Source organism: Lissotriton helveticus, chromosome 3_2 (assembly GCF_964261635.1).
Source record: "Lissotriton helveticus chromosome 3_2, aLisHel1.1, whole genome shotgun sequence".
Taxonomy (NCBI): Eukaryota; Metazoa; Chordata; class Amphibia; order Caudata; family Salamandridae; genus Lissotriton; species Lissotriton helveticus.
This window is the reverse complement of record NC_136062.1, coordinates 324,152,873-324,169,399: the sequence shown is the minus strand read 5'-3', so window position 1 is coordinate 324,169,399 and position 16,527 is coordinate 324,152,873. Positions and strand designations below refer to the sequence as shown.

The 16,527-nt window shown below is 44.6% G+C and overlaps 1 protein-coding gene across 1 annotated transcript in view; it reads left to right on the top strand.

The window, feature by feature from the left end:
- Positions 1-16,527, top strand: part of LOC144826313 (sodium-coupled monocarboxylate transporter 2-like) — a 717,317-nt gene that overhangs the window by 471,421 nt on the left and 229,369 nt on the right. The window contains exons 5-6 of the mRNA XM_078684656.1: positions 9,160-9,314; positions 15,720-15,860. Coding sequence (XP_078540782.1) covers positions 9,160-9,314; positions 15,720-15,860 — 296 coding nt within the window. The remainder of the gene's footprint in view (positions 1-9,159; positions 9,315-15,719; positions 15,861-16,527) is intronic.

Here is a 16,527-nt window from a genome sequence, read left to right as displayed (position 1 = left end):
TTAGAGGATTAGAGCACGCAGATTGTAATACAATCGGCGCGCGCTCCTCCTCGCCCCGATTCAAGTCCAAGTCCAAATTAGGGCCGCTAGTTTCCTCGAGAGGGAGTCAATCTACCTCATCAAGGGCACAGAATCTATTCCAATGTGCAAACTGAGATAAGAAGGGGTCAACTACAGGGGGGCCCTGCCAAGGTGTCTGCCAATGGTGATAAGTATGATGGGGAGCATGTATATAGGCCCCATTTGTTGGGAAGCTGAATCTCGGAAATTGTTGTCTTGGTGCCACAGGGTAGAAATAAGAAAGAGGGAATGGGTGGATTTGGGTATTAGGTCCACTACTGGGTGCATTACATATGTAGTTTGCTACCTCTGTGTCCCTAAAATTAACAGTTATAACGTCCCCTGATATAATTTTAGTGTTTCTTCCAACCCACTCTCCTCTTCTAACTGCAAGTATTTCACCAGACATATGTTGGGGTAAAGGTCTATGTAGCTGTAGCCACTGTGCACATTTATTTCTTAGCTCAACAAAGGATTCCCTTCTTCCCTCCTTTAGTGGTGGTACACCCGCTAATACAACCACAAAGGGTGAAGCTCCGGTGGCAAATTGATTGTCTTAAAACGAGCCGATCTTGGCTTAGGCTCTTGATTTTTATTTGGAGAAAAGGCTAATGTTGCATTTTTACTAATGCTTTGGACAACCTTTGCTGATTGATTAGGCAATTTTCTAGTAGCTAAATCCTGTTGGATCACAGGAATAGGGCCAGTAGTGTTAGGCGCTGAAAGAGTAGGAACAGCTTTTGCCCCAATTTGAGTCGAGTGTTGAGTAGCTGCTCCTATAGTTGCTGGAAGCAGTTTGGGTTTGGTGGGAACATCTTTTAGCGGTTTACTGGTACTTTCACCCAATGTCACCCCTTTCGAATTTCCATGAGATACTGTGGCCACATTTCTGCTTGATTTGCTGGAGCCAATCCCTTTGGTGTTAATTAGTGATGTCAGTCGGTCGATTTTAGACATTAAAGGCTTAATGTGAGCAATAATCGTGGCTTCGAGATCTAATTTAAGGTCAGCTACCATGTTTTGTACCCAACACGGTATGCCTGGTGCGGAATTAGGAGCGGGAGTCACTAAATTGTGGTTCCGTGTATTATTTTTGAGCTTTTTCTTTGTCTTAAGTTCGCTATTAATAGGACCTATACTCCCTTTTCCTGACAGTGTGTTACTTGTCATTCCACCTTCCCTTGTGGGACTTAAGTCAAGCGGGGTATCTTGTGAACCCCCTAAATGCTCGGTGAGAGACTGGCCGCACGGAAGATCGGCAAACGAGGCGGTGACTCCAAAGCTTAAGTCCAGTTCATCAGTAGCATCTTGAGATTGAGCCAAGGGATCAACTGCTACATCCTGGGAGTCGGGCACAAATATTGTCGGTGGCAAAGATAACCTCCTTTGAGTATTAGCAATTGCGGAAGATACAACCCCTATAGTCTGTTGTAACATAATGTCGATTGCAGTAAGGGTGGGGACTGATTGAGGGGTAGGTTCCTTTTGTCTAGTTTTAGATCGTAAAATAGGCATTCTTCCGGCTTTCAAACCCTTCCTCATACTGTATTGAATCAAAAGGGTAAAGTCAGAGTGCACAAGGGATAGAAAGTCTTAATACAACAATGGATCCTGACCTTTTACACTCGGTAGTTGAAGAGAATAAGGGGGGTGCCCCAGCCCAGCCTCTTCTGGCCGCTGAGGGCCGTAGAGGGCCCGCCCTTTGCCCGGGCTTCGCCCCGGGCACTCCCGCGCAGCGTGTGGTTAGACCTTTATGATTGTTTGCTAGGGCGACCTGAGGGCGGGGCTACCAGGGGGCGCAGACCAGATGACCCAGGTCAGGCAGGGACTCCTGGGAAATGGAGTCCCTGCAGCGCACTGCCCCTGGTACGATGTTTCCTCTGCCCCAGGCACAGTCAGCAAGATCCCAAGCGGCAAACAGCAAGCCGCGCAGCGGCACCCGCAAAGCGGGTGCTGCAAGTCGTAAAGGTGAATGCAGAAGGGAGAACAGCAGCAATGTCCCAGGTAGGGTCTCCTCGGATAAGGTCTCCTCGGCGTTTTTGGATTTGAGTTTCCCGCCTGTTTCAGGAAGTGCTGGGAGATTTGTAGGTTTGTGCCGTCCGGGGGGCGGGTCTACCAGGGGGCGCAGACCAGATGACCCAGGTCAGGCAGGGACTCCTGGGAAATGGAGTCCCTGCAGCGCACCACCCCTGGTACGATGTTTCCTCTGCCCCAGGCACAGTCAGCAAGATCCCAAGCGGCAAACAGCAAGCCGCGCAGCGGCACCCGCAAAGCGGGTGCTGCAAGTCGTAAAGGTGAATGCAGAAGGGAGAACAGCAGCAATGTCCCAGGTAGGGTCTCCTCGGATAAGGTCTCCTCGGCGTTTTTGGATTTGAGTTTCCCGCCTGTTTCAAGAAGTGCTGGGAGATTTGTAGGTTTGTGCCGTCCGGGGGGCGGGGCTAACAGGGGGCGCAGACCAGATGAATGCAGAAGGGAGAACAGCAGCAATGTCCCAGGTAGGGTCTCCTCGGATAAGGTCTCCTCGGCGTTTTTGGATTTGAGTTTCCCGCCTGTTTCAGGAAGTGCTGGGAGATTTGTAGGTTTGTGCCGTCCGGGGGGCGGGGCTACCAGGGGGCGCAGACCAGATGACCCAAGTCAGGCAGGGACTCCTGGGAAATGGAGTCCCTGCAGCGCACCGCCCCTGGTACGATGTTTCCTCTGCCCCAGGCACAGTCAGCAAGATCCCAAGTGGCAAACAGCATGCCGCGCAGCGGCACCCGCGAAGCAGGGGCTGCAAGTCGTAATGGTGAATGCAGAAGGGAGAACAGCAGCAATGTCCCAGGTAGGGTCTCCTCGGATAAGGTCTCCTCGGCGTTTTTGGATTTGAGTTTCCCGCCTGTTTCAGGAAGTGCTGGGAGATTTGTAGGTTTGTGCCGTCCGGGGGGCGGGGCTACCAGGGGGCGCAGACCAGATGACCCAGGTCAGGCAGGGACTCCTGGGAAATGGAGTCCCTGCAGCGCACCGCCCCTGGTATGATGTTTCCTCTGCCCCAGGCACAGTCAGCAAGATCCCAAGCGGCAAACAGCAAGCCGCGCAGCGGCACCCGCAAAGCGGGTGCGGCAAGTCGTAAAGGTGAATGCAGAAGGGAGAACAGCAGCAATGTCCCAGGTAGGGTCTCCTCGGATAAGGTCTCCTCGGCATTTTTGGATTTGAGTTTCCCGCCTGTTTCAAGAAGTGCTGGGAGATTTGTAGGTTTGTGCCGTCCGGGGGGCGGGGCTACCAGGGGGCGCAGACCAGATGAATGCAGAAGGGAGAACAGCAGCAATGTCCCAGGTAGGGTCTCCTCGGATAAGGTCTCCTCGGCGTTTTTGGATTTGAGTTTCCCGCCTGTTTCAGGAAGTGCTGGGAGATTTGTAGGTTTGTGCCGTCCGGGGGGCGGGGCTACCAGGGGGCGCAGACCAGATGACCCAGGTCAGGCAGGGACTCCTGGGAAATGGAGTCCCTGCAGCGCACCGCCCCTGGTACGATGTTTCCTCTGCCCCAGGCACAGTCAGCAAGATCCCAAGCGGCAAACAGCATGCCGCGCAGCAGCACCCGCGAAGCAGGGGCTGCAAGTCGTAATGGTGAATGCAGAAGGGAGAACAGCAGCAATGTCCCAGGTAGGGTCTCCTCGGATAAGGTCTCCTCGGCGTTTTTGGATTTGAGTTTACCCCTTCCACAATTGACTATCAGAGTAGGGAGGGAGAGCACTAAAGGCTGCATTCGAAGATAGTGTGTGGTACAGGGCTCAGAACACAACAACGAATCAATAGATGCAATAATACACTTTCAAACCCACGTCTTGCCTTTTTAGAAAAAAAACTATGTTTAATCTTACAACAAAACTAAATACTACACAATTCAATCACTCCACCAAAAAGGGTTGTTGTAAGTTGTGCTAAAAAAATAGGTACTACACCCCCTCTCTTCCCTGGCCTGACCTCTACCTGTGTTCGTGGACTCCACTATTATTTTCTTGTATATTAGGAAGTGCATAGGAATGAGGCTCAGGTGCAGATTGCGCGAGGTTCTCTTGTGTCTGTTAGGCAAGTCAGTTCAAAGACTTTGAGATGTTTTTTAAGTTCTCACAGTCTCAGCGAGTGCAGAGATTGTACCTGCATGTGTCTCCGTCTCTCATATTTCCAGGTGCAGCAAGGCATGCAGTTATCTGAATCCCTCAACAGGTATTCAGGATGGGCATCATGTTTGTGGGGCTATGCCACCTGTATGGAATGATACATCTCCACGGCTTGTCCAGCTCAGCAGCACCGCAGCATGGAAAAATCTCCAAGGGCTTGGCTCTGACAGGATGCCCTCAAGGGTAACTGTGAGCTGCTGTTTCATTTGGAGGGGGTTGCTTACTCCAGGCCTAGTCCCCTTTGGGCAAGGAGGCAATTCCAACCAACAACCTAGTTTGGGGTTTCCTGTTTTGGCTGCACTTTGATTTGGTTCTCTGTGTGCCATCCGTGGTACATCACCAGACACATTGGCCCATGTCAGGCTGCCAGATCTTTTCATGATAATTATACAAAATAGTGAAGTAAATGATGCTTGAATTGATTTTAGCCACTGGTATTCACTCAGAATCGCATTACAATCTATCATTGTTTTACACACCATGCCACCTAAGTTTGGACCCAGCTATATGCAAACAAGTCTTGACCCAAATCCAATAGGAATAGTCACGCCCAAACTGCCAAGCCAGGTCCTACCTGAACCAGAACACAAGCAACCTACTACTGTTTTCACCCTAGTTAGGTGCTCATCAGCCGGGTACAACTTGGTTCCAGTGACACAGTGTGCAGGGGAACCCCATCTGCACATACCGGTCCTTTCATGATGGAATGCTTCTTGTACAGTATAACAAGAGAGAGAGACCCACACAGCAAGGGGACGGACCACTGTTTTAAAGGTTAAGATTAAATCTGCCCTTGGGAAATCACTGTGTCACACACTTATAATTTACACATACTTTTAAAACACTCTACAGGCCAATCTCATACCTTACAACTTACAACCAGAACCAGTACCACAACAATATCGAAAAGCTCCAAGCTTTTAATGAAGTGTTTCATAAACATAGTTTTCAATTACAAGTTAATGCAATATAAGTGTCAACAGTAATACAGTGATCATATCACCATCATACAGATTTAAAACATTGTTACACAATACAAATTCACAATTCGGCGTATATAACACGTTTTTTTGTCAAGATGTAAATCAAAAAAGCGATAGACACATAAGATAGCAAACAATTGCTTCTTGTAAATCCTTAAGCTTAGTTTCTCCAATACTGTAGAGAGAGACCAGGGGATTCCCTCTTAGCAAAAACCACTCCCAGATCACAATATAACATTTGCCAACAACTTCTGGGTACTCTGCGCACATAAAAGCATTTTTTCAAAGATGTAAATAAAAAAAGGGATAGACACATATGACAGCAAACAATTGCTTCTTGTACAGCCTTCAGCTCAGTTTCTTCAATACTGTAGAGGAAGAGCAGGGGATTCCCTCTAAAAGAAAACAATCCTAGATCACTCTATGAGGTTTGCCAACTTCCTGTGGGTACTACTTACATTGAGATCGGACTGGGCCTCTCTTTCTTGTACAGTCTCTCCTCCTACAGGAAACACTCTTCCCTTTGAAGCAGGTAGGCAGGCTACTAGGATTATTCAGGCAGATCCTCACTGCCTACAACAGAAACCAGTCAATGGCCCCTCACCTCTGCAGAATGGGTGGTGCAGGCACCAGCCCTAGTTACGCAGCATGTCTTTAGGTACTCTCTCAAGCACTTCCTTCCTTGGTGAAGAAAAACCTGGGACTGGAATCAAATGGGGTCATTTGAATGCCACTTTTAAATACTTTTTCTAAAGAGGGATAGAAAGTCACCATCTCAAACTTTACAACCAGTTTGAAGTGTTTTCTTTCAAGTGCCCTTCTTGGTCTTCACAGCTGGTAGCACTGACTCAACATTGGCACAATGAATTGTGAGTTTTTTGCACCTGCCAGTCATCAGCCTCCATGGAGCTGTTATCAGAGACAGGCAAAATGACATATCTGGCACAGAAACTTCAGCAGCCTCTTGTTAGTAAAGTCTTCATGGAATTTCAAAAGATATCCCTATCTTCATCCTCCTCACTATTTGTGACCTCCATCATGTGCCTCGCTGAGCCATCCAAAATAGATTCCACTTCCTTTACACAAGAGTGGTCAGTAAGCCACAATCTCCTTGACACAGATCAAAAGGTCTGGTGACACTGTACATTATCAAAAATGCTACGTTACCTCTACCCCTTTATGTGATGAACCTGAATCCGGAATAGTAGCCCATTGCTCACTATGAGGGCACTCTTGGTATGCCCCGCCAGCTCAGTTGAAAGGATAAGCCTCATAAGCTGAGTGTTGAAAATGGCCCTTTTTGCAGGGTTATACCCAAACTTTTTGCTTCTTCCTCCTATTTTTTCCTGACCTGTGTTTGTTGGCTATAGGACTCCGGGCACTTTATCACTGCTGATCAGTGCTAAAGTGCATATGCTCTCTGTGTAAATTGTTATTGTGATTCGTTATCCATGATTGGCTTATTTGATTTACCAGTAGGTCCCCAGCAAAATGCACTGAGTGTGCCTCGGCTGGTAATTCAAATGCTACTAGTGGGCTTGCAGCACTGATTGTGCCACCCACATGAGTAGGCGTGAAAAGATGTCTCAGGCCTGCCACTGCGGTGCCTACGTGCAGTTATTTTACTGCCATGTCGACTTGGCAAGTGCACCCACTTGCCAGGCCCTAACCGTCCCTTTTCTTACATTTTGGGGACCCCTATGGTAGGCCCAAGGTACCCCCTTGGGCAGGGTGCAGTGTATGTGAAAAGTAGGACATGTACTGGTGTGTGTAACATGTCCTGATAGTAAATTACTGCTGATTTAGTTTTTCATGATTGAAAGGTGACCTTGCCCCATAGGGGAGAATGTGGAATGCTTTGTGACATTTTACAGACATGTCCTCCCCTAGAGATAAGATAGAAAAATGGAGTTTGGGATCCCTGAACTCAGAATTTGATAACACATCGTTTAGTAAAGATGTTTTTTAAATCGTGTGTTTGAAAATAAGAGAGTGGCTATTTTCTTGTTCAACCATCCCCTGTGCCTCTGCCTGTTTGTGGATTGACTGACAGGCTTTGGAGTGACAGGGGCTGGGGAGGTGCAGTGGCTTCAGGAGTCTGGATTACTCTGCACTATGTTGAATAGGCCTGATTTGCATTTGGAGTGGTGGGAGGAATAGCACCTGTACCTGAATAGGGCTGTGCCTGCCTTCACAAAGCTGGCTCTGCCCCCCAGTGGTGTGTCCGGAACCAAGGCTCACGCTGAGAATGGATGTTGTTGTGCACTTGTAGAGTGCCCCCAGAACTGGCTTGAACTGGGCTCAAGGCCCCCTGCACAAAGAGAGCAATGACATTTTCGGGTATAATTATTAGCCCTAAAACCCCTGATCTTTAGATCATTCCTGGAATTCAAGAGGAACCTTTGACAAGGAGAAGAGCTGGAGAGACTCAGAAGAATTACTGCCCTTGCTGTGTGTCTGGGGTTGGCCTGCAGTTGCTGTTTCTGCCAAGGAAAGAAGAAGGACTTTGCTGTGTGCTGTGTACCCTGCTTGAAGGATATCTCCAAGGGCCTGAAGTGATTTGGCCTCCAGTTCTGAAGTCTCAGGGACACACAGTCTTCACCCCCAGCGCCCCTGAACTCTGCTGCTATGAGTTCTAGCCTGCCAAGAGGTGCCTGTGCCCGTTTTGGGCCTCTGGAGGTTGCTGTTGCTTTTTGGGAGCTGGAAGAAAGATGAAACTCAAACGGCTACAGAAAGTGACTCATCGCTCTTCTTGCAGCCGTTTCCTGATGCATCTTCATGGTGCAAGACAAATTTCCATTCATCGCCGCTCCGCTGTGGAAACCGCCGCAGTGCCGGTCGCCACTGCCTAAAATGAGGCATCGAGGGATCGCAGCTGGAGAGGACCGATGCAGTACTGCTCAACACTGCCGCATCCATTGCCGACGCTCCGGGATGGCCACGCTTCATACCTGTGCAGCAAGATTCTTCTGAATCATCACCCGCAGACCAGAACTGTTTTGTACAATCGACGTATCACTCCCCACGCAGACCGGATTCCACACAACCCTTTCTCTCCATGCAGTGGGACTGTCGCATTGCCTCCCGAATATCTCAGGAGTGTTGCATCTCTTTGTTTTCCGATGCTGCAGTTGTTTGGCTTGTGAACTTTGGTGCATCTACAGGTACTTTGATGAAAAGTCACACATCCATAGTTTTCTTTCGTACAAGTTCTTGAAACCTTTTTGGAAGTCATATTTTTAACTGTGTATGTTGTTTTTTTGCCGTTTTGGTTTTGTGTAGTTTAGATAAAGATATTTTATTTTTCTAAACTGGTGTGGTGTCCATTTGTGGTGTTTTCACTGTGTTACTGTGAGTGTTGGTACAAATACTTTACACATTACCTTTGGGATAAGCCTGTCTGCTTGTGCCAAGCTACCAAAGGTTGAGCACCGGTTATCTAAAGTGTGTATCCCCCTTACCCGGACTGGAGGCAAGGGTCCTTATTTTGACAAAGGTACCTACCTCTGCCAACTTGAGACCCCATTTGTAACACAGAGACTGCTCCATGCACACTAGATAAGCATGATACCAGGACCACCCAAAAAATTGGATACCAGATTCATATACAGTTGGGAGATCTGGACATGGAGATGCATAGAATACAGGATGATTCCCCACCTCAATAGTCTGTAAAAATGCATCAGCAAGACATTCACCTTCAGTAGTCAAAAAATGAATAAGCATATATTTAGATTTATAATAGCATCTGGAATATTTTGCTTTGAGAAAAGGCAGGAAGAAATATAATACCAATGTTACACGCATGCTTCTCCTTTTAATTTATGAAGCATTATTCATGCTTTGGGTTAATGCAAAGTCACAAAAGCTGTTTTTCTTTTAAATGCTGTCTTGCTATCTGTATGCAAGTCCTAGACTATCAGAACATGTTTAACAATTCTTTTCTTTTTTCATTTTTAGGGCGGACTGAAAGCAGTGGTCTGGACTGATGCATTTCAAATGGTTGTCATGATCGTGGGGTTTTTAAGTGTTCTAATTCAGGGAACTATCATCAATAATGGAACAACCAACATTTGGAATATTAATAATAATGGATCTCGTCTAAACGTTTTCGAGTAGGCAAAATAAACTATGACTGCTTTTGCTATATGTTTGAAAGTCATAAATACATGTGTGCAATATGTGCATTTAAAGAAATTACATATGGTTATGTTTTAGAAAAGAATGTAATGTTCGGTTATGTTAAAGAGATTTGTTAAGCACACATATACCCTGAGGTGTCTTGGCGCAGTCTACTCCTGAGCAGGAAGGAGCTTGGTTGTTAAAGAGCCACATTTTTAGCTCTTTTCTGAAGGAGATGAGGGTGGTCAAAGCTCTAACTTGGATGGCAGGTTGTTCCAAAGCTTAGTAGTTCCAACAACAAAGCTTCTGCCTCCCCAGCTGGCTTTGTAGATTCTAGGCAAGGCCGGACTGGGAACCAAAACCGGCCCTGGCAAAGTAGTCGGCCGTCCCCCCTCCCCCACCCCTCCCCACTAGGGGGGGTTGGAGGGGCCCCCGAGCTCTTTGCTGGGGCTGGTTTTTGGCCGATTTTGTTACAGGGCCGATTTTGCATGCGATGCTGCAAACACGGCCCTGTAACAAAATCGGCCCCCTGGGGCCCAAAATCGGCCCCCATCCGTGCGGCGCACCGGGGGATTGCCCGGTGCCCGCTATGGCTAGTCCGGCCCTGATTCTGGGAGTGGTCATGAGTTCCCTCCTAGCGATCGCAGCTGTCTGCCAGGAGTGCATATCTGAAAGGAAAGTTTCAAAAGCCCAGGACCAATATTGTGCATTGCCTCCTATGCTATGCACAGAGCCTTACATTTAATGTAGCTTCTTACTGGCAGCCAGTGCAACTGCCTTATTTCGTTGGCTATCAAATTGAATTTAGGGGTCCCTGTGAGAATTCTGGCAACCACATTATGCACCATCTGGAATTTATTAAGGTATTTTTTCTTCATATTGACGTATAGACTGTGCAGTGGTTACTGTCTCTCTTGCCTCCACTGGGATAAAAGGGAAGACTTTTATCGTTTGAGTAGGTAAAAACAAGAAGAGATCAGAGAGTTGATTTGGGGTTTTAAGTTACATTTTTCATCTATTATCACACCCAGATGTTTTGCCTTAGTTGCAGGGATGATGGGAGATCTCAAATCTTCGGGCCATCAGCTAGATGAACAGACAGGCAATAGATTACCAAACAGGATCACCTCAGTTGCACTCGAGTTCAGTTTAAGGCAGTGTCTGGTAATCAATGAGCTGATTGCCAGCATACCTTCAGGAAAAGTGGCCGAGACCTCGGTACAGTTTTTAAAAATGGACTGGGCAATTTGGGTGTCGTCAGCATAGGAAGTTATCTCAAGGCCAAAGGATTTGACTAAGAGAGCCAACTATGTAACATAAATGTTAAACAGAGTTGGACTGATAGATGAGCCCTGCGGAACCCCACATGGAAGAGAGAAAGTAGCTGTTTCAAGATAACCCAGCGCTAGGGATTGTGATCTGTCAGAATCAATTCTATATTTCATAGAAAGTTTTTGCTACCCTTACCATATATTTCCGAGCTTGGAATTCTAAGTAGTTTGTTCTCATACATTTTTAATTGCTAAAATGTTAGTTTGTTTATATTTTGCACTGAATGTGAAATATTCACATGTAGATAGCCCTGACACTTTCGGCCCAATTAAAAAGCAACACAGGCATTACATCTTGCGACTGTACTCCATGGTTTGGAATACATTTATGAATTTTTTAATTCCTGGAGATGTATTTTCAGATATGGCCTTATCCTACTACTCCTCGTGATTTGCTTGTCAAATGCACTTTTCATGATTTTTGGTTGAGGACATTCAATGAGCCAGTGTACAGGTTAAGCACGTTTTTCCCCGAACTACAGTTGTGAAGTAATAGCCTCACAAACAAAAAGGTTTGGCTAATTATTTCTTGAGCAGAGACGACATTTCAAAAAATAAATAAAAATTGTGTTAGGTGTTGGAGAGGACAAAGTAATGAAATACTTGATGTGGAAGAACATTTCTGGAACAATGTGAGTGGTTAGAAGATGAGAGGGCTGAATTGGGCATATTATATGTCACTGAGGTCATATGGAGGTGGGGAGGATGGCGACATACATGAGATGAGATGAGGAGTAGAAGGATGGGGAGGAGTAGGGAGTGAGCTGAAGGTATTCCTAATGCGAGCAATTATAAGGGAGTGAGAAGAAAATGTGCTATTGTATTGTTTTGAGAATACCTTAGTGATGTAACAGGAGAAAGAGTGGTGATCAAAGATGATGTAATCCTGGTAGTACATTGAAAAAAAGACCTCACACAGCAATTGAGGCATGTTCTCAAGACTGTAGGCATATTTATCAATCTTTTGTGCAGTGCAATGTAGAAACCACCTTGCTGTACTGCATGAAAGGTAAAGGGCAGGGATGCACCATAGTTAATATTATACCATGCATTCCTGTCCTTTCCTAGCAATGGTGCACTTTTGGCTGCGTCATATTGCATGGGTGCCTGTGATGTAGGCAGGATTGTTTTTGTGCAGTAAGCAAGACCTACCTGCACAAACACAATTCTTAGAGCCATTTTCCTCTTTCAATGTGTGCTGCAGAATGCAGCACAGATAGAAAGAGGACAAAACAAGGATAAATAAGGATACTTCCCATTACGCCTCATTTGGGGAGGTGTAGCATTTTAGGCTGACCCATTACTAGGTCTGCCACTAATGGTAAATCTGGACATGCACCATAATCCATGGGTGGATGCGTAGGAAGACCCACACTCCACCTATGAAATGCCACCCTGCTCCAGAGTAAAGCGAGGCAGCGATTTGCACTATCTTGCGTTACTCTAGATTGATCAAGCCATGCAGGGCCACACAAGGTGCCTTGTGTGGCTTGATAAATCTCACTTGGGTTTTGTGTGGCCCTTGCACCCCCTTATGTGGCACTAGGGTGACACACACACAACCTTGATAAATATACCCAACGTTTTTAAATCTTTGTTTATAAAAGGACTAAAACTACATGAACTCTTACCCACTTTCAACTAGTATAAAAGCAGCTACATAGGGTTTGTCTAATGTTTTTTTTTTAATTCTTTCTGAAAGGAACTTATAGTCATAATCATATGCTGATAAACTTCCTTGCGAAAGACTCTTAATTTGAATTCCATCAGAAAGGCTATTTGTCACTGATGCAGTACAGTTAAGATGGTAATGCATGGCCATAGGAAAACTTGTCCAAATTCATGGATTTCCCTGATCTTGAAATTACAGTTACTAATATATGTGAAAATGTAGGTAACTTTAAGAAAATGTTTTTGAGATCAATTTGCTATAAAAGTAGATGTAGAGTAATCAGTGTTAAATTCTAATTGATAGACTTTGACTTAGAAACATGTACTAGTAGAATTCCTTTGCTCCAGATACACTCTTATTAGGATCCACTGTTGCACTGCTGAATGCCAACGATGCTTTCTGAATACAGGGAATCTGGATTCTAGAGATTCTCTGATAGAGAATCTGTTGAACTGAAATTGCTTACTTGAGTTAGAAATGTTAGCTCCACAATTTTTGATCTACTCTAATGCTTCACTCTGCCACTGGTTTTCATCTGCACTACTCTATATTAAAGAAATAAGGTACATGTGCATTGATATTTTGGCATTTTGTCTAGTAAATTGAGTTAGCAAATTCCACCTGCAAAGTTTATTAGATGCTATCATACATTATCCTCTGGCAAAACTGCTAAAACAGTTAGACAAGGAGTAGTGTCTATAATGATCACCCTCTGTATAATGGCCTAATTGGGTCAAAAGTGAAACATGGCAAAATTTATCAGGTTAAAACCATACAGTATAAACCATATCATGATGTTTTTGGTGCGTTGGACACCAACATCTGCAAGTTATTTCCCAACAACTTGTTACAGGGTGTATTTATTGCACTTGATAAATAACATACACTGTGGTGCCATTTTGTATCATGTGCAATCAATACCACATGTAATCAGAACTCAGTCACTTTTTTGGAGCTCAGATTCTTTCAGCGGGGTAAGGCTTCAGGATGTAGTAGAAATGGGTTCCATGAGGCCAGATACAATAATTGCAAGGTCCCGCTGAATCACATTTGCTGCAGTTAAAACACCCAGTGGGGGAGCAAGCTGAATATTTGGCCCAGCAGCAACACTCATTTGTTGGATCAGCTTGCAGGTTGGTCCTGGTATTCTGTATGTTTTTGAAGCCAAAACTTTCAATGGCCCAGGTTTCAGGATTTGGTAGGAGTATACTTTGACTATTCCCAAGGGTTCAAGACCTTGGGGACAGCACTTCTGGTTCATGACTTACTGCAGCAGAGACCAGAAGCAGGGTCCAGGGTAGGTCTTTTTGGAAGTGGTCAGCTGGTCAGTTACAGAAAATGCCTCTTGTAGCCTTTGTCCCTGTAGTTTTAACAGGGTGCCTGTCCTATGAAAGCTGGAGTCTACATCTTGGTCCTGAGTACAAAAAGGCGAGCATGTCCAGTCGTCAGGCCTCTTCTCAGGTCACAGACAAGTTCAATCCTCTACAGTTCTTCCACATGTCCTGAAAGTGTTCTGAGAAGCATACTGAGGGTTTTGCCTGGCATCAGCCAGTGGGTGGGTCGGTGGGACAACCCCTAGTCACTCCCTAACTATTGGGGTGACAGCTCCTTGAGGTAATTTTACCCTTTTTGCAGCATTGTCCCGTGTACCCTACTGCAAACAAATCCACAATACTTTTCTGTAGCAAACATCATGACAGCAGAACATTTCCTTCTCTGTACAGAGCACCTATGACCACTCTAGGGGTCTTGCCAGTGGAACGAGTTCTCACTATATTTTGTGGGGACTATGAATGAACTTCCTGCAGGCTTTCACCCACATATCCTTACCCCGATGAGCAAAAGGGCTGCCATGTAGTTTATTCTCCAGCACCATTCTGTTTCTTTCCTTGTGTTTCAGCTAGGACTCACCATTTCAAGATGTCCAAAAATATTCTGAAACGCATGACTTCCAGCTTAGGACCTATTTAAGTAGGCTCCATTATGAATCCAGTTGAGTCAACATTGTTTGTGTTAGATTGCTTGCTCACTGGACTCTGTAAAATGTCCACCTTCTCCAGTTCCTGCTTTTGTCCCCTGCTCTTTGTCTTTTTGCTTTTATTGACAGCTGGAAGGTTTTTATAAATTATTACTTCTGAAAGACTGCTAGACTCCCAGATAAAATCCAATGTCTGGCATTTCCCCTGGAGGTCATAGGCAGCTCCTATGAAGAAAGAAGACCTTCGAACAATGCCAAAAAGACCAGTTCATGACAACCATGGAACATAAGCAATACTCCTCTGTGGCCACTCCAAACTGTTTCTAGGGGTAGCTTCTCGCCCACTGGACAAAAGAGGGGGCAGTCCCAAGTGTTAGCTACATCTGCCTGGGACCAGGTAGGTCTCTGAATCTAATTAGGTTTCTCGGCAAATCCCAGATGGTAATCCTGACAGAGGACCGGACCGCCTCCTATATCTAAAGCCTTTCATTTAGCTCTGAGAGCAAGTTCACACTTCATCAAATGTGCTATGAAGGTCCTGGGTGACCATTAGAGCTCATGCTAATTGGCATCTAGAGGCTTTAGGCACGGAATAGGTAATTTTTCAAAGTTCCTTTCTCAAAATATTTATTGTAAATCTGAATCCACCATGCAGTAAATATTTAAAAAAGTTCAACCACAAAATTTATAGATGTTTCCTTGCTGATATAGCAATATTACATTTAATAGTGTACCCCAAAGCTTTCATATGGAGATGGAGCAGACAACCCTTCTACAGTGAAAATAGCTTTTAGAATTCTACAGGTAGCAAAGTCAAGACAAAAAAGCAGGTGTATACCATGCACAAAATGGTCATTTCCAACAATGAATGAGGTAGACACAAAAATATGTACCTAAGTAATATAAAAGTCTTACAGGTTTGCTGGTGGTGAGAGATTAATGGTGGGGCTCAATGTAGAGTAGGTGAGAAGGATCGGGAATTGAGATTTCTCTTTGTGTCGAGAAGAGTTATTTGTAATAGCTGTAGTGCTGCGGGTGTTTCTGAGGGTAATTTAAGGCTAATTCCATGAAGTGGAAATTGGAGTTCAAACACACAAAAGCAGGAGCTGATGGTATTTGTACAATAAGATATCTATCACTGTTATAATACTGTGAGTTGGGGGTATTGAGGTATTTTGAAAAGCATGTGTGTGGCAAGGATGATGATTGTATCCAGTTTGTTAATGAAATAATAATGTCATTATGTTGACAACTGAGTGATGAACAACACAAGTAAATATCTAATGCATTTGAAATTGTGATTGTTTAAAAAAGTGTGCAGCAGAGATGTAAATAAAATAAAAGAGCTTTAATAGACATAATGTATGTGAACTTCAATATGATTTTATTAACATTTGTCTAATTAAAAAAATTCTAGCTTTGATACAGACCCATTGAGAAGACATACATTTTGGACAATTGCTGTAGGAGGAACATTTACCTGGTCAGCAATCTATGGAGTCAATCAAACAACAATACAGAAATGCATTTCTTGCAAATCAGAGCTGCATGCTAAACTGTGAGTAAACTGTTACATTATAGTAAAACAACCATGGTAGTTGAATTGGAATTTCACAGCTAAATGGGCAGTCATCAAAGTTACACACATTCAATTACGCATACATGGATTTCAGAAACTGTATTCATACTGTTGTTTAATTTATGTACATCTTAACAAATAATACTGACAACATGTGGGGGGTCACTCCCACTCCCCGCTCCTATTTCTTACGCACCTAAGGAAGATGTTATGGTACAAAGGCTGAAACTGAACAGTGGAATTGCTAATGCGTTTTATTTTGTCTCTTGTGCTTGTTTTACATGAAATTATGGTGGCTGATGCCCACTGAATCTTAATTTTGTACGTATCTATATGGCCACCTTTTCATACCTCTCTGAATTTCACTAATGATAACTTCATTGTGGGAACCTACTTGTCACTGGCTGTGCCTGTGGTGTTTGACACTTTGTGTCTTATTTGCCTTATTATGGATACTCTAAACATTTGTAATACCTAATACTGTTCCTCTTCTCTGTGACTTTTCTCATTTTGTATGACGGTAATAATGTATCAAACATTTGGATTGCTTTTTTTTCCGCCTTCTTTCTGTCCTTTATATTCCATTAAGTCTTTTGTAATGTTGTTCCCCTTCCTTTCGTTTCCGCTATGATAAATGATAATGACC